At 41.1% G+C, this 21,667-nt stretch overlaps 3 protein-coding genes across 5 annotated transcripts; 1 reads left to right on the top strand and 2 right to left on the bottom strand.

Moving 5' to 3' along the window:
- Positions 1-447: 447 nt before the first annotated feature.
- Positions 448-5,462, bottom strand: ruvbl2 (RuvB like AAA ATPase 2). The gene is made up of 14 exons (XM_022745928.1): positions 5,386-5,462; positions 4,346-4,441; positions 4,101-4,156; positions 3,777-3,918; positions 3,464-3,593; positions 3,288-3,354; positions 3,051-3,157; positions 2,830-2,923; positions 2,389-2,607; positions 2,170-2,288; positions 1,767-1,886; positions 1,489-1,618; positions 1,215-1,329; positions 448-830 (listed from the first exon to the last, which is right to left on the bottom strand). The coding sequence occupies exons 2-14, from the start codon at positions 4,398-4,400 to the stop codon at positions 805-807; spliced, it is 1,380 nt and encodes a 459-aa protein (XP_022601649.1). The 5' UTR covers positions 4,401-4,441; positions 5,386-5,462; the 3' UTR covers positions 448-804.
- Positions 5,463-7,615: 2,153 nt separating this feature from the next.
- LOC111222238 (tripartite motif-containing protein 16-like) lies at positions 7,616-12,388 on the bottom strand. 2 transcript variants are annotated; one of them, XM_022745887.1, is made up of 8 exons: positions 11,741-12,388; positions 11,198-11,293; positions 10,755-10,988; positions 10,229-10,388; positions 10,063-10,119; positions 9,401-9,469; positions 8,834-8,900; positions 8,439-8,511 (listed from the first exon to the last, which is right to left on the bottom strand). In XM_022745887.1, exons 1-7 carry the CDS (start codon positions 12,314-12,316, stop codon positions 8,848-8,850), a joined length of 1,245 nt encoding a protein of 414 aa, XP_022601608.1. In that variant the 5' UTR covers positions 12,317-12,388; the 3' UTR covers positions 8,439-8,511; positions 8,834-8,847. The 2 variants fall into 2 exon arrangements, with proteins under 2 accessions (XP_022601607.1, XP_022601608.1); XM_022745886.1 differs by lacking the exon at positions 8,834-8,900 and having other exon boundaries at positions 7,616-8,511.
- A 4,202-nt stretch (positions 12,389-16,590) lies between these two features.
- On the top strand, positions 16,591-21,617 carry LOC111222235 (tripartite motif-containing protein 16-like). Of its 2 annotated transcripts, none has more exons than XM_022745883.1 (7): positions 16,591-17,334; positions 18,646-18,741; positions 18,896-19,129; positions 19,646-19,805; positions 19,903-19,959; positions 20,167-20,232; positions 20,336-21,617. In XM_022745883.1, exons 1-7 carry the CDS (start codon positions 16,744-16,746, stop codon positions 20,854-20,856), a joined length of 1,725 nt encoding a protein of 574 aa, XP_022601604.1. In that variant the 5' UTR covers positions 16,591-16,743; the 3' UTR covers positions 20,857-21,617. The 2 variants fall into 2 exon arrangements, with proteins under 2 accessions (XP_022601604.1, XP_022601605.1); XM_022745884.1 differs by having other exon boundaries at positions 20,203-20,232.
- Positions 21,618-21,667: the final 50 nt, after the last annotated feature.

Consider the following 21,667-nt stretch of genomic DNA (forward strand, 5'->3'; position numbering starts at 1 on the left):
AAAAAGGAAAAAAGGATACTGGGAAGGGAAGGGTTAAGGGTTTTCAGTCATGCTGCTCATTTGCTGTAGACGTCTAATATTCTGTAACTGCAAGGCTGCTTTGAAGCTGGTGAAATGTTCTCAACTATCCTCTAAATAAATAATTTCAAAGAAAAAACATTAACCCAGGGACTTGATGCCAACATAAAAATAATCATTTTGCTTTTATCTCAAGCTTCTTACATTATTATTGTGAGGACTTCAAGAGAGGTGTTGGATTTCAGGGTTTGTGTGTGTGGGTGAGAACTAACAAAAGTCTGGAAACTGTTAGAACTAGTTTGGCCTGGTGAGTTAGGGTTCATTCATATCAAACAATCTGACACTAAACTTGTGGTAGGATAATTTCTAACCAATAAAATCAGTTTGTTTTGAACGTTCAAGACGGAGTGACAGAGAAGAGAACAAGAGTGCGCTTATAAAAGCCTGTTTAATAATTTTCATACAAATAAACCATTGTAAAGTCAAAAAAAAACAAAACACTGAAGGAATGGATATTCCTGCCACAAGGCCTCGGTGATGAACAGAATTGTGCTAAATTCAGAATTAAGCCAAATTTCAGTAAATATATTTGAATTCAAATATTTAAGTTGAACAGAGAAGAAACGTGAGGAATATCATACATTTGATTCTATCTTCAGTCTTCCATCTTCAATGTAATTCACTGCTGAATTCAAATTTAAGTAAAAACCTGTTCTGAATTGACTGCAGAGGACAATCGACAACATAAAAACTTCACAGAGTAAGAAAATAAAGCAGTCGTCTTCATTATGAGGTGTCCATGGAAGCAGTTTCTGAAAGGCAAAAACAAATGAATCCTGCTTATTCACCAGATTATATACAAGGCCTATATTTTACATTCAGATTATTTTAACTGTACCATTCTGTACTTTATAAAAAGGTATTTTATTCTTTTATTTTAAATAAGGGAGGGCTGACCCTGCTGATGGGCTAATATCAGTTAGTTTTTGTTTGGTATTTTTCTTTGTACCGTTTCTCTTCTCTACTTTGCTGTGAAACTACAAACCAATCAGTATGATGAGGAACAGTTTTAGTGAGCATGTGAGAACGTAAATTACAGCAGGTGACCCTGGGTAAGAGTCTGTTTCAGCATTTTGATGCATTGTTGGACTTTGATATAACTTGTGCTAGACCGAGGGGATGGAGAGCAAACTCACGTGTTTCATTAAAGAGGAAGGAATCCTGATACTCCTTCATGTATTGAGAGGATCTGGCCTCATCCAGGAACAGAGAATAGACTCTTTTAATGTCCTCCACCTGAACTTCTGTCCCCTGAAGAAGCAAACACACACAGATGAGCCCAACACACTGGCTAATGGCAATAATCAGTCATGATTAAAAATACATCCCACAGATTTTGATGACAATTAGTTTTTTTTTACATGCATTGCAACTGTTGCAATAAAATCTGCTCATTCAGACTGAGCTAACCTTGCGTTTGCGACACACCAGTCCTGCAGTGCTGATCAGCTGAATGGCGTAGCGCAGTGACGTCTCCATGCCGATGCGAGTCAGGACGGTGTGAGCCTCCTCGCTCAGCTCCACATCCTCCTCCTCGCACCTGAAATAAAAACCATGCATATTTACATTACACACTGGTGACATGTATAGGCCTTGTATATAGCAATTGAAGACGTCGGCCTTATGGAAGGACCCTGTGTGGACGATTATTGATCTTCGATTATTGGATGATCAGTGCAGATTCTCACCGGATCTTGAGGATCTGCCTCGTCTCTTTTTCCGAGTAAGGGGAGGTGGCGATGATGAGCAGGCGATCCAGCAGGTCAATGGGGATGCCATGAGGGCTCTGATAGTTTGTGCCGCGGATACTGAGAGAAAAAAAAGGAGGATATTCAGTGTGTATTCAACAAGTGACACCTCAAAACCAATTTTTTAAAAATTGTTTTCTAAAATTTTATGACCTACATGGACATTTAATTTGAGTTACATGAAATTTATTTTATTATTTTTTACAGAAGCCAGATATACAGGTTATATGAAATGTAAATTGCCCAAAATAAAATAAAAAAATATATATATTGGTGTATCCATAAATGCGATAACTCGAATGATGAGATGGGAGGTAAAGGTGGTATGATATGTAAACAGTACCGCGTGATGCCTCTGTTGGTGGCCATGATGAGAACTGGGGACAGGTCACTCTCCAGGGCCCGGTTCAGGAAGGAAAAGCACTCCATGTCCAGCATATGGACCTCGTCAATAAATAACACCTGCAGCCACAGACATGGAAAATCAGTCGAGTAGAATCACAGAAAAGGCAAATACAAATACAAATACAAACACGCACACACACACACCCAATGAACCTACCCCTGGAATGATCTCTGCCTTGCCCTCTTCCCTCCATTCACACACTTTAGCATTAATCTGCTCGCGGACTTCAGACTTGATCTCTCCAGTGTCTCCGGAGAAGAGAGCCAGGAAGCCTTGTGTACGGCTGTTGATGACGTCTATCTCATGGAGGGACACTGTGTGGACCACCTCTTTCCTCTTCTGCAGCTCTCCCTCTGGACACTGTACAAACTGTGTCTATCAAGACAATAGAACAAAATAAATTTCAGTTTATTTCATTAAATTACAAAAACTGAAAATCAACAATACTCCATTGCACATAGAATTGGTCATTTTTTCAACATAATTCAATTGTAAACTATTTTAAAAAACAGTCAAGTGGCCTTATTAGAGCAAAAATCTACTGTTGTTAGTCAGTGTGAGTAACAGCATCTGGATTTTAGTGATGCGCCAGTATACCTGAGCTCCCATGGCATCATAGTCTCTGGCTCTGGTGAAGGAGCGGCCCAGCTTGCTGATCTTTCCAGTGGCTTTGTCAATGGTAATAACATCTCTGAAAGAGAACAGAGAAATCCCGTTTAAATCACATATGGCTGTCCATCAGGCCTGATGTTATGAAACTGTAGAATACATAAAGATAACAGATCATTTACGGATCCATGAACAGAAGATTAACCCACCCTGCTTGTACTTTCTCTTTACTGAGACTGTCAATCATCTTGTTGCCCAAGTCATATATCGTCTCCATCTCAGTAGTCTTCAGAGTCAGCTTGCCCACCTTAGCACCCTGACAGAATGCAAAGTATTTCCAGTAAATTGATAAACCAGGAGGGACATTTTTGAATACTGATTACATATTTATTCATTCAAATATTTTCCAAATCAGCCAACCGCCGACAACAGCGTAAGCAGCCTACCGTTCCAGTGGCTGGTCTATCAATCTGGATTTCCACCACTTCTCCTTCAATAATCTCCGTTTCTTCTCTGTAAAAAAAAAAAAAAAAAAAAAAAAAAAAAAACACAAACACAATGAAGAGAAATTCATTTCAAACAATAAGAATTACAGTTAGAATTAGTGTGTAAGTGCACTCACTTGATCCTCACTCCGATAGCTTTCCTAAAAGCTTGGCTGAGTGCCTCAGTTTTGCTCATCTCCAGAGAGAAGATCTCACTACCAGCCAGTGCTGTGAAGGGTGTATCAGAGCCAAGAGACTGGGCGATGCCTGCATAAAGAAGAAAGTTTAAAATGAACCTATGCTCAGCCACTCAGTCTAGGAGCAGCAACTTTTTTTAAACTCTTTCTTTAAAAAAAATATAACTTAAGCCAACTACACATCAACGCAAGGCAGTAATATCACATCTACCAGAGGATGATGAAATGACACTGTGTTCTGGAGAGAACTTACCCATGGCAATGGCAGTCTTTCCTGTGCCAGGTTGGCCGGCAATCAGTACAGCCCTGCCCGCGATGTGGCCATCTTTGATCATCTCCAGAATGACTCCTGCTGCCCGACGGGAGGCCAGCTGGCCAACCATCCCCTGAGAGACCTGTGGGTGAATAGAAACAGGTATCCTTGAGGCCAAAATCAAAACATATTCATGCACATCTGCACATCATTCTGTGTTATAATCCAATATACTCTTTGAATTCACAATATTTTCTGCTTAGTTTGAGTTAGTCTCACAATTACTTCATATAATACACACTATGAGCTAAGACTTAATTCTACCTGTCTTGGCTCCAAAGCATCATCCAAACCAAGGCCACGGATGTGAGAATGTGCACCTTAACAAGAGAAAAAAAACACAATCATATAAAACCCATTTGGAAGAGCTGAGAGAAGGTAGATAAGATAAGGTACCATTTGCATCTACATGAAATAAGGCTGACCTACTTTAAAACACATAAAGCAATCATTAATTTGCAGCCATTAACATTTCGACAGACAAGGTCCCAGTGTAAAGTGATTCTTACCAATTCTTTCGATCCGCATAATGTCACGAACCTCTGGAACCTTCGGAGCCGCCATCTCTACTGAGGAAGACGCAAAAAACACAAGTGTCCTAACTCCTAAATATGGAAATAACACAGAGATGAACGAATACTCCTCACATATTTTCTACTCCCCATGACCTTTGTTAGACCATTAAATGAAAAATTCCTAAGGTAGCAAAACCACTCCTGACATACTGGTACCATGCATATGTCTTTTACACAGACAGTCAAATGTGTTCTGAAACCACACTTACAAGAGGTGGCTAATCCACGCCAACAACATTATCAGTGTAGGGGTTCATGAGGGTCTCTGGCTTGTGTAACACAAACATGTTTAAACGCATACATTTTTCTTAACTATATTATCTCATTTTAGTTCATAATGAGCCAACTGCTGGAGAATTACATTGTAGGGGTACCCCTGGATCAGGGCTATTTTCATGTGTACTCGTACCTCTGTTGATGCTTGCGTTCCTATTTAAAACAGCGTCAGGTTGCACCACTAATCCAACAGCTAATATTAAGTTAGTTAACCAAGCTGGGGAAGCTAAATAAATTGAACTAATGCTAGAAGAGTCTCTCCTGTCCAGTCGGTTGTCATAGTGACAGTCCCAACGTATGCCTCAACACAAAAGTGGCCCGACGGCTATGTTAGCCAAGTTACTGTGGCTTTTTATTTGTAATACTAATTGTAATACTCACTTTCACATAAACAACAAACCGCTCAGATGTTGGCAATCTCAATTTGAGTCAAATGACATGCGGAAGCCACAACCGTTCGTCTCCACAAGGCTAGTTCAAAGAAATATAATGCTAGCGCTATGCTAATGTTATGTTAGCAAACTAGCTAGCTCCATTCATAGGTTTGTCTTCTGTAACTATTGTTACTTTCGGAAAAAGACGTAATCCTGTAGCTGATATGAACGATTTAACTTTAACTACGCCTCGAGCGATGAAAAGACGTAAGTGGCCAAGATGTACAATATTTATTATATTTATCGTATGAAACACACACTCACCTGTACAGCCACACTCGTGAAAATGTGAGAATGCGGCGCTTCTTTCTGAAGGTGCGCAGGGCAAATGTGTCCGAAGAGAAACAAGTTCTCCGTTTTCTATGTGCAAGCTTTGAGGCTGACTGCCCTCTGTAGACATGGTGGGAATGAGGAGAGTGACTATAATTTTAAAGGCATGTAAATTATGACACAATCATGAATTCTGAATTATTATTTACCATCCGTTTGTTACCTTTCTGTAGACTCAAGACCGTTGATTATATTGTGGTAGTGTAGAATAAGGTTAGACCGCTTAGTTATGTCTCCATTTGGTGTAGAAAGATATTTCACTTCATTCGAAGTCTCCTGTTCTCTAATTGAAACGACTTGTATCTGAGTACTAATTATTATTAAATGATTATTGTTTATTCATTATTAACTGTTTTTATTGTTGTTGTTGTTGTTGTTATTATTATTATTATTATTATTATTATTATTATTATTATCAACAATGAGCTAATGGATATATGAATTTCCCCTAGGGGATAAATAAAGTATCTATCTATCTATCCATCTATCCATCTATCTATCTATCTATCTATCTAAATGGTCTTTGACTACATAATTCTTTTCCCTTAACTCTTGGTGACGTAAATAGCAGGTTTGTAGGCTATACAACGATTTTCAACAATGTAGGATTTACAAAACAAATATGTACAAAGCACAGAGATATGTAGGTGAATTTATTCAGGGAGGTAGCCTGTGTTATGTTGTTTTAAGTAACTAATCCTCTTAATAAAAGTGTAGTCTATCTCAGCGAGGCCTAATACATACAGCTGGTCCAGTAATGTCTACCCAATGAAAATTTTTTGTACCAAACTTCTTGCACTTTTTAGGCTAAGATTATTTTGTATCTCCAGCAGTGAACCATCTCCTCACACAGAAGCTTTCCCAGGAGTGGCATGAATAGTGGCCGATGACAGCCTTGGTAAGCACTGCATATATTTCTCCACTAGAGGTAGCAAGGCTCACGAGTGATTTTCCAGGTTCATGTATAACAAGGCAGAGCATACTACATGCCAAAGTTACAGCTAATTTCCTCTTGTACACCAGAAAAGTATATTGTGGGCAAAATCCTCTAACTTTTTATTTGCTTCTTGTCACCAGTTTTTTAATGTGTAAAAGTCAAATAATACATAATGGCAATGTATAGATTCTATTATGGCAAATAAATGTTTATGTATCTGTGTAAAGCAGCAACTAAAATCAGACAGAAAATGAAAAATGGCAAAAGAACTGGGGGGAGTTTTTCATATCCTCTCTACAATATCTTCAAAGTTTTCCCTAAAGGCTCCAGTTTTAGGAATCCACAATATAAACAAGCTTCACTCCACAATCCCAGGAGGACGATACTGCAACAACTTTCAAACTATTCACAAACACTTTTGTTTGCGTTGTCACCAGTTGTGATGTTTCCTGATGTGTAATCATTGGCCTGTGTTTAAATAAAACACGTTTTGTCAATAGCCCAGCCTCTGAAATGCCTCCCAGCAAAGAGGAAATGGCCCCCAGCTTGAACTACATATAGGATTTTCTGCTACAATGATCAAGTGGAACTCAGCCAGTTTTACAGCTACATTTGTAAAGAAAAAAAACTCATGTGTTGCGTCATGTATACTGTCTGACCGAATCCAGAATTTTAATGAATAACTAGATGATAAAGATCTTTACTGTCAGACTGGACCATACCTTAGTTCAGTATACCACAAACAAATAAAACTGCCACTAGGAGAGTTTCTAAATGAGTTTCACCATGCGTGAACTCAGGAGCTCTCGGTCACACCTCACCTATTTCTGTACAACTCCTCTCAAACCTCTCAGTCTTCCACTAAACCAACACTGCTGTTCACACACAAAGCAATATTATTATTTTTGTTATTTAATCTATTTTGAATGATGATGCTAGTGATATATATCTGTGTTTTTTGATCTTACAGACCAGGTAACTGGAATAGAGAAGTTGCTGAAAAACTATCATTAGTTTTCCTGACATAATGACTGGCTTTTTAAAAATTTTTAAACCTGACTTGAACCTAAGTTTTCTCCTTTTTAAAAGATGCCTAACTGAGTGAAAAAAACTTCTACTGTATTCATGCAGGCTGAGGGGTGATGACACTGGGGAGTAAGTAAGGAAGGAAGTTTTTGAGAAGAGAGGGATGGAGTAAAAATACAACATACCACAGTTTATCCTCGCTATAAAATATTTATTTGATAAAAATTGTATGTTTATTGAAAAAAATGTGTATCATAGCTTCTATAAATGATCACATGACATATTTCAATCAAGTACAGCCTTCATTACTTTAAATAATTTAAATGCTGATTCACTTTATACACCTGAGCTCACATTCTCCACATGTTGATTTGCAGAATATTCACAGTCATCAATAACAGGTCCCCTGATACTCATATATAACACATATTGTATAGTCTAAAAAATAAAGAACATATCCAAGCTTGTAAAAGAATTAAAACATGCCATCACAGAGTACTAGTATTGTTCTGTACAAATACCTAAACTGAATCACTTTTGTACATTGATTATCAGAAGTGTGTTATTTAATCACAGCTGGATGACGGTGATGGCCGACTCATACCAAACCCAGAAGCCTGGATAGACAGCTTCACTGAAAGAGGCCTTGAAGCGGTGGATGAGAGACATGGTGTCCCCTACAGTGTAGAAAGACAGGGTGCCCCCGGCGTGGTCGAGGAACACCCCTATACGGGAGGAATAGGGCAGGTTGATATCTATCTGGTCCTTGTTGTGGCGAGCCGAGTAGCTGGAATCAGAGCAGAAGAGGCTCCAAGACTTGCGGTTGTAGCCGATGCGGCAGCTGTCTCCGTAGCCGGTTCTCTTGATGCCTTTGTAGGTGATGCCGATGGCCGCCCCCTCCCCGCTCCAGTCAACCTCCCAGTAGTAGGCGCCTCCAGAGAGGGGCTCCTTACACAGGACCTGGGGCAGGGAGTCAAACCGGGCGGGGTGGTCACCGTAGGACTGGGGGTCTCTCCTGAGGGAAGCTTTCCTGTTCCCTCGAGACAAGTAGAGCTGTCTGTAGGCTGTGTTCGGGTCCAGAGTCAGCTGACAAGCATCTAGGAGGGGACAGAAGGTTGTGAACATTTACTTCACGAGAGGAAGGGTTTCACTGAAACTGCTTGGGTTGAATGTAAATGAGGAAGATCGGCAAAAGTCACTGTTTGAAACACATTCTCACTCCCAGCTCATCACATATGGACCCCTCACCTGTCACCACCAGCTGCAAGGTTGTAGAGGTTAGTAGAATGTAGTTAGGATTTCTCCTTCTGTTAGATTTTTAACTAACTTCTGCAGTAACAAGATTTGAAGGGAAAGAGTGAGAGCCTCTGGCTGGACACACAGAAATCAGAATGAACCCAGGGTTTAGATGTCACCTGCCTGCTGTCTGCAGGTCACAGCTGGTGGGACACCCGGCGGCCTCGGCTAGATCTGCCCGGCCTATAATCTGGAACGCCAGAGGTATCGACACTGTGTGTGAGTTTGATCCCCAACAGAAGTCCATCTAACAAAGAGCATCTTTAACTGTAAAGCGAGACCCAGGACCTGTCAGCACCTTCTTCAGTGTCCTTAAAGACAAGGCCATTCCCCCCAACTTTATATTCTTAGCCTCCAAGATTAGATTATTATATTACTTATTATATTTGAAAAAATATCCTATTGAAATGTTTTATTTTAGGTGTTTTTTCTTCTTTCTTATCTGACTGGTTAGTAAACATCAGCTTTTTCATGCTGTGTAAGTGCTTGGTAATATATTTATAATGAGTCAATCTCTCTCTGTCAACACTGTAGGACGTACAGTAGCTACATAAATCGGATGTTGTGGTCAGCCACAGGATCTGACAGAGAACCTCATCAGCATCTAATTTGCCTCATGCATTGAAATGAGCAGGGAGAGCAGTGAACTGTGTCACTGCAGAAAGCAGCACGAGAGAAGCCGAGACTCACATTTCAGGAAGTCCTCCCTGTACTGAGGCTCCTGCATTGGGACAGACTTGTACATGGCAGCTTCATCACCTGTGGAGGGAAACATGTATTTATATCAGTTAAGTGATATTATAGAGAATCAGTGAATACAGAAACTTACAATACAATACACGTTATCCCTTTGATTTCGTCAAGACTGATAATGAAGGCTCGTATAATGTGGGCAGTGTTGATATTCTTATTATATTAATTCAGATACTGTGATTGTTACACTATGTGTGATGCTTATCTGAACCGGCAAAGACCACGTAACTTGATTTCTGTATCTGAGAAGTGTGTTAATATAAACTCGGTCAAAGTAAACATTTACCCATGTGGCAGCTGGGTGACCTCAGGCTACCCTCCAGTGAATATCATTCTCCAGCCATGACCAAACATCAAACAGGAATGTACAAAGCCTATTGCGTACAAAGGAAACTGTAAATCTATTTGACTTTCCCCTGGTCAAATTAGGCTAAAATTTGAATTAGGGTCCTTTTAATTTCTAAATACTGTAACTATGCTGGCTTAGTGGATTTAGTTGAACACGATTAGTTCTTTGTACTAATATTATTATCACATTAATTTGTTGTCCACATGAAATCAGGAATAAGAAAGATATTTTTCTTGAATGGTTGACTCACTTTTTATCGACCGTCTCTTTTTGGATTCATCCAGTTGACAGAAAGTCATTTTGTTAACTGTGAAATAAAGAAATAATGAATGAGTTAACATGGTAACAGTGGTAATATGTTCATAACACCATTTCTGTATTTTTCTGTTATTTAGAACAACAAGCTCCACACTCACCTGTCTTTGCTACCTTAACCAGCTCGTCGTTGCTGAATTCATTCAAGTGCTGCTTCATCTCAGACACGGCCTTAGTCACTGGGCCGAAGGTGAAGTAGGGGTTGACGCTCACTGTAGGCAGCTCCTCGGCCTCCGTCTGGGCTATCAGCATGTGGTAGCTCTAATGAGGGAATACAGAAAAACATTTAAGTAATGTATGTTTAAAATCCGTCCACGGTTGCTTTCAGTTCACACCAGACATCACGTTATCAGTTAGTAGTTAACTGGTGGACATTTACAGTTGAAAGGTGCAGTGAACAAAGGAAAGGCGGGAGATACAGAATGGGACTAGATGTTATACAAAGTAAGTCAATAGACTGGTGACCTGTTTAGGGTGACACACCAGTGCATGATGGGTAGGCTCTAGCCCCCTGAACAGAGTAAGCGGTTAAGAAAATGGATGATGGCACTTTATCGTAGTGTGAGTGTGGTCATATGTCTAACTGAACATTTTTCTTAATGTTTCTGTTTCGCAGTTGTGAGTTACCTGGATGAAGTGGATGTGGTCCTCGGTGCGGGACAGCTGGGTGATCTCGTTGTCCCTCCTCTTCAGGTCAGCGATCTCATGACTCAGACGCTCCATGTGGCCCTCCGCGTTGTTGAGTGCCGCTCTCTTGTTGGAGGAGATCAGCTTAGTCATCTCTTGCTGCATCCTCTCAATGGAGCGCATCATGTCGGCGAACATCTTCTCACATTCCTGCAGCGCCCTCTGCGCCGAGTTCTGCGCAGGAAACATGGAGGTATGCAATAAATCAACTGTGAGTCGCACTGATTTCACTAACACACTGTGGGAAGCTGTCATCACCCCACCACCCCACCACCCACCCACATGAAGGAATGTTGTCTGTGTTGGTAGTTGATTTAACTTTCCATTTATTCTGTAGTGGTTAGTCTGGTCTTATCTGCGTGATGGATGGCGGTTGCACAAACCTTGAGTGAATCCACTGCTTGTTTTAGTTCCTCCATCTGCTTGAGTCGGTCATGAATCTTCTCCTGGATCTCAGCCTGGGTGGCGCCCAACCGTTGCTATGGTGAGAACAGCAGGCATTGTTGATGTTGATGACACCAAAACATTTACACAAATTCATCTATTCAAGACTGTTTTAAACATAAATGTTAGATCTGATAACAACAGTGTACAGTTTAACCCAAGTAAGAATCACACTTTTTTTTTTTGCATATGCAGACAGCAGCCTTATTTTCATTTGAGTGAGTCTCACAAATGAGGCTTTAATTTCCAGGCTTGTTTCATCTATTGTGAGTTGCTCTTTCTGCATTACCTGCCTCTGTGTTGCTTGTGCAATGGACCATGATTTTCACACGTGTGAATGATTTCACACAGAAATGTTCGTGTCCATTAAACCATACTAGTCAAGTTGAGCAAAGCAAATTTTAGCATTCTTAGTTCTCCTGTTGCTAAGCTAATGAAGTGTGAAAAACCAGTTTTGTCACTTTAAGGAAAATGTTACCGACCTGCTCCTCAGCCCTCTCCTGCTCAGCAGACACCATGTCGTGACCTTTGTGCTCTTTCACCGTACACAGCACACAGATGCACATCTGGTCGGTGCGACAGAACAGCTCCAGACCCTTCTGATGCTGGGGGCAGATCTGCCTGTCCAGGTGGCCGATTTCATCCACCAGCTTGTGCCTTTTAAAAGTGGCTGACTCGTAGTGAGGCTTGAGGTGCCTCTCGCAGTAGGAAGCCAAACACATCAGGCAGGTCTTGACAGCTTTGTGCTTCTTGCCAATGCAGATGTCACAGCCTACATCCTGGGGTCCTGCATAGTTGTAGTCAGGGGACGGGGGTGGAGGTGGGAAAGATTCGGAGTTGCGTTGGATGGTGGATTGCCGGGAGCCTCCCATGCGTCTTGGTGTGGGCCTCTTGTTGTAGGTGACCCTGCACTGCGGGCAGAGGTACGTACCCGTGTGGTCAGCATGGTCCCAGTATGTTTTCAGGCAAATGGAGCAGAAGCCGTGGCCACACGGGATAGACACAGGGTCCCTGAGGTATTCCTTACACAGGTGGCAGTTATCCTGGTCGGATGACATGAGGACAGTTTGGAGCTGTTCCCTCTAATACAGACAAGATTCTACGTAGACAGTCGGTGACTTGTGTCAGCACAGTGGCAGAGTGATCGCACAGGTACTACAGGTGGAAGTTATATAGAGTAAACAGAGAGGCTAAACTGGTTAAGCCGAAACCAGTAAAACAAGGGTGGGGCAAAGAAAGGACACAGTGAATACCTCCATCTGTTACTGAATGTGAGGAGAATGAATAAAATGTGTGATTATAAGATACAAGGTTGGGCCTTCAGAGCAAAAGTGTACTTCCTCAAAGTTTTTTTATTATTTCATATACACACAAAAAGACAATTTAGATAGCCCTTTAAGATTTTACACATTTTTCTGCAGGAAAGAGGTGCAGAGTGTGAAACGTGATATTTCAAATAATGTTTGTAATATTTGCATCTTGCCAGCAAAATAAAAAAAAAACCCCACACATTCAAAAACCATAAGGTTTCTGTCAAACAATGCAATATGAAGAAACCACAGGTGAGTCACACTATACTGTTGAGTGCAGTCTAATTGCTGAGTGCTACAGAGCGCCTGGTGACAGACTGTTCCCTTTGGATGTGTGATGATACCCACTCAAGTCACAGTACAAACTGACCTTACTCTGAGGAGATTATTTTCTGCACTGTGACTAATAATAATGCGACTCCATCTCTGCTGATCAGCTGTGACGTCTCATGAATGTTGGACCCCTCGTCTCACTGCGATGTACAGTCAGTGGGTGAAGTGCAGAGATGCCAAATTACCTGCTTTGTTGGCTTTGCCTAGATTCAGTTGGCTTGGGATTCTTGAGCCAGTGAGAGTTTGACCTTCACCTTACCTGTATCCAGTTAATTATCAACTCCTTTTACTTTGCATTTCATTACCACTGATTTCTTCTTAGGTCTGACAGGACACCTGCTGTTTACAGTGTAGAAGCTGAACTGTTACACTGCCCCTAATAAGAATATCTACTCCACCAAACTCCAGCAATCATAACAATGTTTCCTCTTGGCCCTAAAAAAAAAAAAAAAAAAAAAAAAAAAACTTCCTCTGTGTATTTCATCTTACGGTGAACACACCTCCCAGCCAAGATGGAGTTTCAGGGCTGCTGAAACGGAGATAGGAATGCAACTACACTTGATAGCCCAGATAACAGGAGGGCTGAGAAAGCCTGCTTAAAAGATTCCATTGTGTTAGAGCCAGCAGGGCCCGAGCAGAGTGCCAGGCATTATAGGGTCTGTAGTCCGTCAACAACAGTAAGCACAGCTGACATGCAGGACTAAATGTAGCATCTTATTTGACAAAGATTTCCACTGACGGGGGTTATACGACGTTAACTGAGACTTGATGCAGTGAGGATGATACGATGAAAACTTTCAGTGTTAACAAAAACATACATTTAAATTTTCTTCACTATTCTTCTTCATTATATTTCTTCTTCATTTATTTTCCTGAAAGAGCCAAATTATTATGTTTTTTCTTATTTCAAATTATTAATATCACCTTCAAAAAACCTTGAATGACCTTGGTCTCAGTATTACATTTCAAAATTAACATTAATATTACAAATCTGCAAGAATGACTTACATAAGGACTTTTTTTTTTATCTCATTTGACATTTGAATATGCATTGCATCTATTTGCATGTGAATTCAATGAGTCTGACCTTAGCACCTTTATTGACATTGACAAATGCAACAAAAAAATATCAGTTATAGTGAAAATGGTTGAGTTGAGTCACTTCACAGAGTTTCAGTGACTTGTATGCTCATGTAATTGAAAATCGAATCCAAAATGACGTTTCAACCGGCCTGTAAACGGACTCAAAAATGATTCAAGAGGTTTTTATTATTGTCTTGCAAGAGTTTTTTTTATACTTTGTTCTACTAAACTAATTGGCCCTCTGACTCAGTTTCAGCCATGGGTTGGACTTTGCGTCCATAAAAGAGAAATATAGAATTTTTATGGTGAAGAAGGACGTGTAGATCTACACACAGTGTATCTCCTTGACTTCTGCACCTACTGAAAATATATGAGAGCAAACACAATTAAATGAATATTTTTCAAGCATTGTCACTACATGTGAGCCCCCCCCCAATCATTCTTTGATTTTTAAAGCTATTCTTAAGTGTCCGTTCATCCGTGTAATTTGTTTGCGTAGTGTGTACGATGTGCCAGACCCATAGTCCAGCTTTTAGATAAAACAAATATTTTCAACAAACTATACACACACATTATAATCATGCTATTTCGTATTTTATATTAAAATCTGCATTTTGTTATCACAGCAACATCAAAATATTGGACCGCTATTTTAGAATTAGTCCAGATTTTTATTTTCACTAACACTCAATATTTTCTGTTTTTTGTTCATGTACTGACTCAGGTTGTTGTGGCAACAGTAATGCTTACAAGTGATGTGCAGTCTTTCATTCATCTGATCTGTGTTGCAGCACTCTAAACCTGTGTGTGTCTACCAGCATCAACAAATGTGTCCACTGTTTTCCCATAACCCATTTGAATATTGTGTCTTCCTGTTTATATTACTCACTCTCAGAGAAGTGGCTCCTTATGTCCTTTGATGAAATAGGCATTTTTGTTCTCCTGCGCTCACTCTGCAGAAAGCTCGCTCGCTGCACCTTAATGAAGGTTGACCTTTCACCTTGAACTTGGGCTCAGCTACAGATGACTGTGGAGTTTCTGTCTGCTTCATCAAAAACGCTGGGACTTGAAACAGACATGCTACTCTTCAGCAGATGTGTGTTATTATATCTCATTAAAGTGTCTTGTATCCTAAACATTATCATGCCTCATATTGACTTTCCCAATCGACATTTTTAAATAAATGTGCACTGTATAGTCTTCGTTTTTCCATCATGTGTTTGAATCTCATATAAAACCAGATTCAAAGTTTTGTCCCTTGATCTTTGCCACTGACGGGCAGTTAATCTGTAAGCACAGAGTGCTCCCTTTACTCTGGAGGAAGGAAGGAAAAACTGGCTTATCAGAAACCAGACCAAATATGGAGAGGTGAAACTATGAAGTAGAACCACGGAGTATGAGGTAGGACGAGATATGAATTGAAGGTGGAGGTGTAGTTTTTACAACCTTAAATGAACAATTATCTTTGTCCTACATGATTCTGGATAAAGGCAGCAAATGCAAAGTACACGAGAAAGCAAAACAAAAGTTCCTTTACAGTTGGGATTTTCAAAGTAATCCTGAGCAACAGACTGTAAACGGGGCAGTAGTTTTGGTGGAAACCAGGAGACGAGGCCCAATTGAAATGCTAATGAGAGGCTATGATGTCAGCAGACACTTCATGTTGCAGACACACTCAGGATCTCCAGAAGTTTTTCCCCTTTAGCTGGTTTTAAATAACACTACAATAGGTGATGAAAAATGAAAAGAATTGAAAAAAAAAAAGAATCATAACTCGTGACACAAATATGTGAAACACCCACTCTGCAACAACACACCTGGAACGGACAGGAATGTTGTGTGTTCGTGCACGCGTACGTGTGCATGTGTGTTTCCGTTTTGTGTCTGAAGCATGACGTTTTCTTTCTGCTGCACAAACAGATGCATATCTACAGTTACAAATTGACTTGTATATGTTGCTGGACTGGTTTGACTGGTGGTAGTGTAAACACCACAACTCTGAACTCGACCTGCTCTTGGACAAACCACCTACAGCAAGTTAAACCTTAAAACAGGCTGTTGGTGATAAAAGGAGTGAGCAGGGATGTTAGAAAATTACTCAGAAACTCTGCTCGAGCTCAAAGTGTCTCTGTTTGTTTATTGGGTGGTCCCTTAAATTCCTACAGTACCTTAGGTCGCATTGATGTTTGTCGGACTATAACCGGTTTGAGACAATGGCAATTCTGTCTGACAACAATAGGTGGAAATACAGCTGCCGAGAAGTGTGTGCGCAATACATCCACAGATGAGCCACATGAGAAATTCAAGAATAAAGGAAACTGCAGGGAAAATGGAAGTGTGTTCTTGCACATTAGTTTTCACTCCTTCTGCTTTTCACATTTCATTCATTCTCTTTCTTTCAGTCTGTTTTCTCTCTCTCTCTCTCTCCCTCTCTCTCTCCTCTCCTGTCTGCCCGCCCTTTCTCTCTCTCTCTCTCTCTCTCTCTCTCTCTCTCCCTTTCTCCCTCTCCTTCCTTGCTCAACCTGCTTATCTAAACTGGGCAGGGCTCGATATACTCACAGCACAGGGGGAGGGCCTTGTCTGCTTTCAATCAATAACCTCTGGAATTCAGAAATACAAGTAGGTCCTGTCTCTGGCAGGCTGTTCCAAACTCTTGAGGGCGGGCTCCCGGGCACAGTCGACAAAATCTCTATCTGCTTCTGGCTCTCCATTCTCTCTGTCTGTTTCCACAGGTCTGACTGTGTTTTGAGCCCATCACAATGGCTGATCACACTTCTCCAGATTACTTCAGCTGCTCCCTGTGTCTGAACCTTCTGAGGGATCCTGTGGCTATACCCTGTGGCCACAGTTACTGTATGGACTGCATCAGCGGCTACTGGAACGAGGCTGACTACACAGGGATTTACATTTGCCCCCAGTGTAAGATCACATTCACCCAGAGGCCTGTGCTGCGGCCCAATGCCACTCTGAGCATGGTGGCTGAGAAGATCAAGAAGAGCGGTCTGAACCTCAACCTCAACATGTCTCAGGGGAATGCCTACGCTGGACCAAGTGACGTCCCCTGTGACTTCTGCACTGGGAAGAAATTTAAGGCTGTGAAGTCCTGCCTGAACTGTCTGGCGTCCTACTGCGAGAAGCACCTGAAGCCTCACTATGAATCAGCCACATTCAAACGGCACAAGCTGGTGGATGAGCTGGGAAACCTGGACAGGAAAATCTGCCCGCAGCACCAGAAGTCCCTGGAGCTTTTCTGTCGAACAGACCAGATGTGTATCTGTGCTATCTGCACAGTCAGTGAACACAGGGGCCATGACATTGTCTCTGCTGAGGCAGAGAGGGGTGAGAAACAGGTAAGAAATCCTCATATCTCTGTTAGTGATTCCTTTTAATAGTTTAGATACTCAACAGCACAGAACAGCATTTTTCACCTGTTAGAAAAATCACTTTCATTCAGCTGCTCAGAGAATGAGAGTCTGACTTCATGTTGGAGTTAGAGTAACTTGACTTTAAGCAAACAGGGTGTTTTGCCCAGCTCCTTTCCGTGTGCTACAACTGGTGGTTGGACTTTGACCCATTTCGCCAGTGCTATCAGCTAGCCTGGCAGGCATTCACCGCCAAAACAAATCCAGCTCTCTGATTAGCTGTGCCGAGGCTGGGGGGAGTGTCTTATAGTTATCGCCTCTGAAAGCCGCTTTTCAGAGAATGTAGTGTTCCAGCTGTGGGATAGATACACAGAAACTGTAGGCTTCCTCCTGCTGCACTGGTTCCCACCTGTGGGAGTGGGTCTGTAATGATACTGGAATGCCAGACAGTCATGGCCTTCCACACCTCATGAGCAACCAGTCACTGTGTTGCAAAGCATGGTAATGGACATTCAAATGACGCACCAGCCAGGCAGCCTGGAAAACAATGTAGAGTAAATCTGTTGAGTGTAATTACAGTTGTTGTACATGAGTAATTTGGAAGGAGTGTTTTTATGACACCCAGGAATATGGACTCCAGGATTTTTATAATGATGAAGTAATAATTCTTCCTACTGTTTTCTTTACAACACGAGGAGCCTGGTTTCTCTCACCCAAAGATTTACAACCTTATTCTCACACATCTCACTCCATATCCCACTCACTCCCCTCCCCCCCTCTCATGTTCAACTCCCCCCCCACCCTAGATTCCCCACATTCCTCAAGCTTATCTTGAAGAATGGGCTGGTGGGCTTGAGTAAAAGCTGAATTAGAAGCCCTCTATTCTGCATGTCAGTGCTGTGTGCACCTTGAAACATCTCTTTAAAAGTCAGGCAGCGGTAGACTCACATTCCTGACATGGCCTGAATTCCATTACAGATTTTTCCTCCCCTCTCCCTCTGAGATAAAAGCTGGTCGTATTAAGAAGATTCTTTGAGTAGGGTTTATTAGACATGCCGAAGGGCCTCTCCAGATATCCCTTGATGAGAAAGAATGTTTGCACCAAGCCAACAGATATGAGGCTTTATACCTCGTACATTAAATCAGCATCTCATTCAGCTGATTTAATGCAACTTTACGATCAGAAATTGTAACACTGCATAATAAATTAGAAAGAAGCAAGTTCAACTATCAGTGTGGGAGTTCTTGTAAGAAAACAGGGGAAATAGATAGTGGTGTAATACTGTCTGTTTTCTGCAGAAACTATTGGGAGTCTCCCAAGCTGAGATTAAACAAAAATGCCAGGAGAGGGTGAAGGAGCTGGAGGAACTGAAGACTGCAGTGGATTCACTGAAGGTAAGGTCTTTCTACCGAGAAGCAGTCTCTGATTATGACAGAAAAGAAAGGAATCTCTAAAAGATGTCTACCATGACTGTCGCGCATCATGGATCAAACCATAGTGGCAGCTGCTTCTGTAAAATACTGACTCCTCTGTGTGTGTTCTGTCCAGAATTCAGCCCAGAGAGCCATGGTGGACAGCCAGAAGATGTTCGAGGACATGATCCGCTCCATTGAGAGGATGAGGTCAGAGGTGACCAAGCTGATTGGAATCAACGAGAAGGCTGCTTTCAACCAGGCCGAGGCTTTGATCGAGCGACTGGAACAAGAGATCGATGAACTGAAGAAAAAGGAGTCGGGGCTTAAGCAGCTTTACAGCACTGAGGACCACATCCACTTTCTGCAGGTAACACGCGGTTTTAGAGCGACTGTTTAAGAAGAAATACATCTGGAGTTGTCATTTTATGGTGCTACGGTTAACTGGTGGTCTCACCATACATATACGGCAGCACACTGACACCATAACTCTGTGAATTCTTTAACGCAACTTTGCATTTTTAATCTTAATTAGGCCGAACGTCAGTCATTATCACACACTGAAGTAATTAGTACATGTGGGTGTGGCTTTTCATGAGACATCTTGTTACTTAACGGGTTGCCCATGTACATGATGACACTGTAAAGACCAAAGTCCTTTCTTCAGAGACAGCACTTTGATATATTATAAGAATATAGATCTGAAGTGTTTTCAAAATGCTCAAATTTCCATGTTCCATGTCCATTTCAATGTAAAAATAGTTGGTGACAATCCAATGTCTGACACTTGATCAACAGACTTCCCCCTGCTTTAAAACATGTTGTGATAGTTCATGTTGATGTACATTCATGCTCCTCACAACACTTGCTTTTCTTTTCCCATCAGAACTTCAATTACCTCTGCACTCCCACTGACGATGGCTTCTTACCCAAAGTGACAGTCAACCCTGACTTTTCCTTCGGGAATGTGAGGAAAGCTGTGGCTGAGATCAAGGAACGCCTTGAAGAGTTTGGCAGAGAGGAGCTGCTTAAGATCTCCAAGTCAGGTCAGACCTCAGCAGCAGAAACACAACACTCGTACATACTGGGCTTAAAACACCAAAATCCTCAATTTACTAATTATGAGTGTGTTATGTCTTGCAGTGAATGAGGTACCAGTCTACACTACAGCAAGTCGAACGTTGGACAGAAGGAGCAGAGGTGAGCGCCATCACGTCATATAGTAATATAAGACTGTAGGAGGTTAATTATCACTCATGTTGACAGTGCAGTTTCCTGAAGTGTCAAACCATAAAAGCATTTGCATTGTTACAAACCCTGCAAAAACACACAAACAAAAGAATTAAAGGCGTGTGTGTGGGTGTATGCAGTTTGCACTGATTTAACGCAGCGTTTCTTCATCTGCAGTTAAAGAAATGATAGTGAACAACTCTCCTCCTCCAGAGCCAAAGAGCAGAGCAGATTTTGTGAAATGTAAGTTATCTTGTGTATTTACAAGAAATGGAACAATTTCAAGCCTAACACAATTCATTCACCTAATAAATACTATAAAATGTGTTGATTCTTCTTCCCATAGACTTCTGCCAGCTGAAATTAGACCCCATTACAGCCTACAAAGAGCTGTTCATCTCTGAAAACAGCAGAAAAGTCATCCGCACCAGGGACCTGCAGCCCTATGGAGACAACCAAGAGCGATTTGACAGCTTTGCCCAGGTGCTCTGCCGGGAGTCCCTCTCTGGAGGCCGCTTCTACTGGGAGATCGAGTGGAGCGGGGAGTTCTCCATCGGAGTGGCCTACAGAAGCATCAGCCGAAAAGGCAAAGGCTCGCTGTGTCTGCTGGGCTACAACGACAAATCCTGGAGTCTCCTCTGTTCTGACACAGGTTACTCTGCCTGGCACAACCGTGTGGACAAATCCGTCAATGGCCCCCACTCCCCCAGGATAGGCGTGTACCTGGACCACACTGCAGGTGTGCTGGCGTTTTATAGCATAAGCAACACCATGACCCTCCTGCACAGGTTTGAGGCCACGTTTGTTGAGCCCCTCTATCCGGGCTTTGGAGTTGGAACCTCAGTCAAGATCTGCAATATCAAGTGATCATCGATGTTTCAGCTCTCATTTGAAGATCTGAGAATATTTTGCATTTGTTTCTTATACTATACAGCAATGCTTTTGGAATATATATTTTTGCTAAATTTTCACACTGTACCAAACCACATAAATTAAGTTTTATTGCTTTTTCTTTTTTTTTTTTTTAGAAAAAAGTTACTTCCAAATGTGTATATACTTTTTTAACCCCACATATCACATACTATGTTTTGCATTCTGCTGTCAAATCACATTTTCATGATAGTTTTCTAAGATCTTATTGAAATACGTAATTACTGCATAATCACAATATCAAGAAAGTGTTATCCCTTCAGGCTTCTGATAGTAACTGCTGGACAATTTTCTAACATGTCAGTATACATGAGCTAAATCTGTAAACATTATATATTCCCACAGGAAATATAATACCATTACATTTTTAGATTTACCCACAATTATTATTTCATTAAGTGTATGACATATTTTAATTCATAATGACTGTACCCTGAGGTATGTTTTCTGATGATAGGTCATTTCACTGTAGGCCAATATTATTGCATAATGAATTTTAAGTATTACAATGACGCTCATGTTGGTGCATTACATTCAGAATATTTTAGTCATTTCATGTTGTGATATTATCTGTTGTCATATCAGTTGCTGAAAGTCCTTATAGTTTTTTTTCACTTGAACTAACCCTTATTTAATTTTGTGTATGTTTACTTATATAAAGGCCAAACAGAGTATAACTGTTTCCAGAAAAGACTTGTTTTGTAACAAAATTATTCATTGATAGTTCGAAATAAAGAGCTAAATAAAT

The sequence above is a fragment of the Seriola dumerili genome, unplaced genomic scaffold (genome assembly GCF_002260705.1).
Source record: "Seriola dumerili isolate Sdu_G_001 unplaced genomic scaffold, Sdu_1.0 BDQW01000091.1, whole genome shotgun sequence".
Classification (NCBI taxonomy): Eukaryota; Metazoa; Chordata; class Actinopteri; order Carangiformes; family Carangidae; genus Seriola; species Seriola dumerili.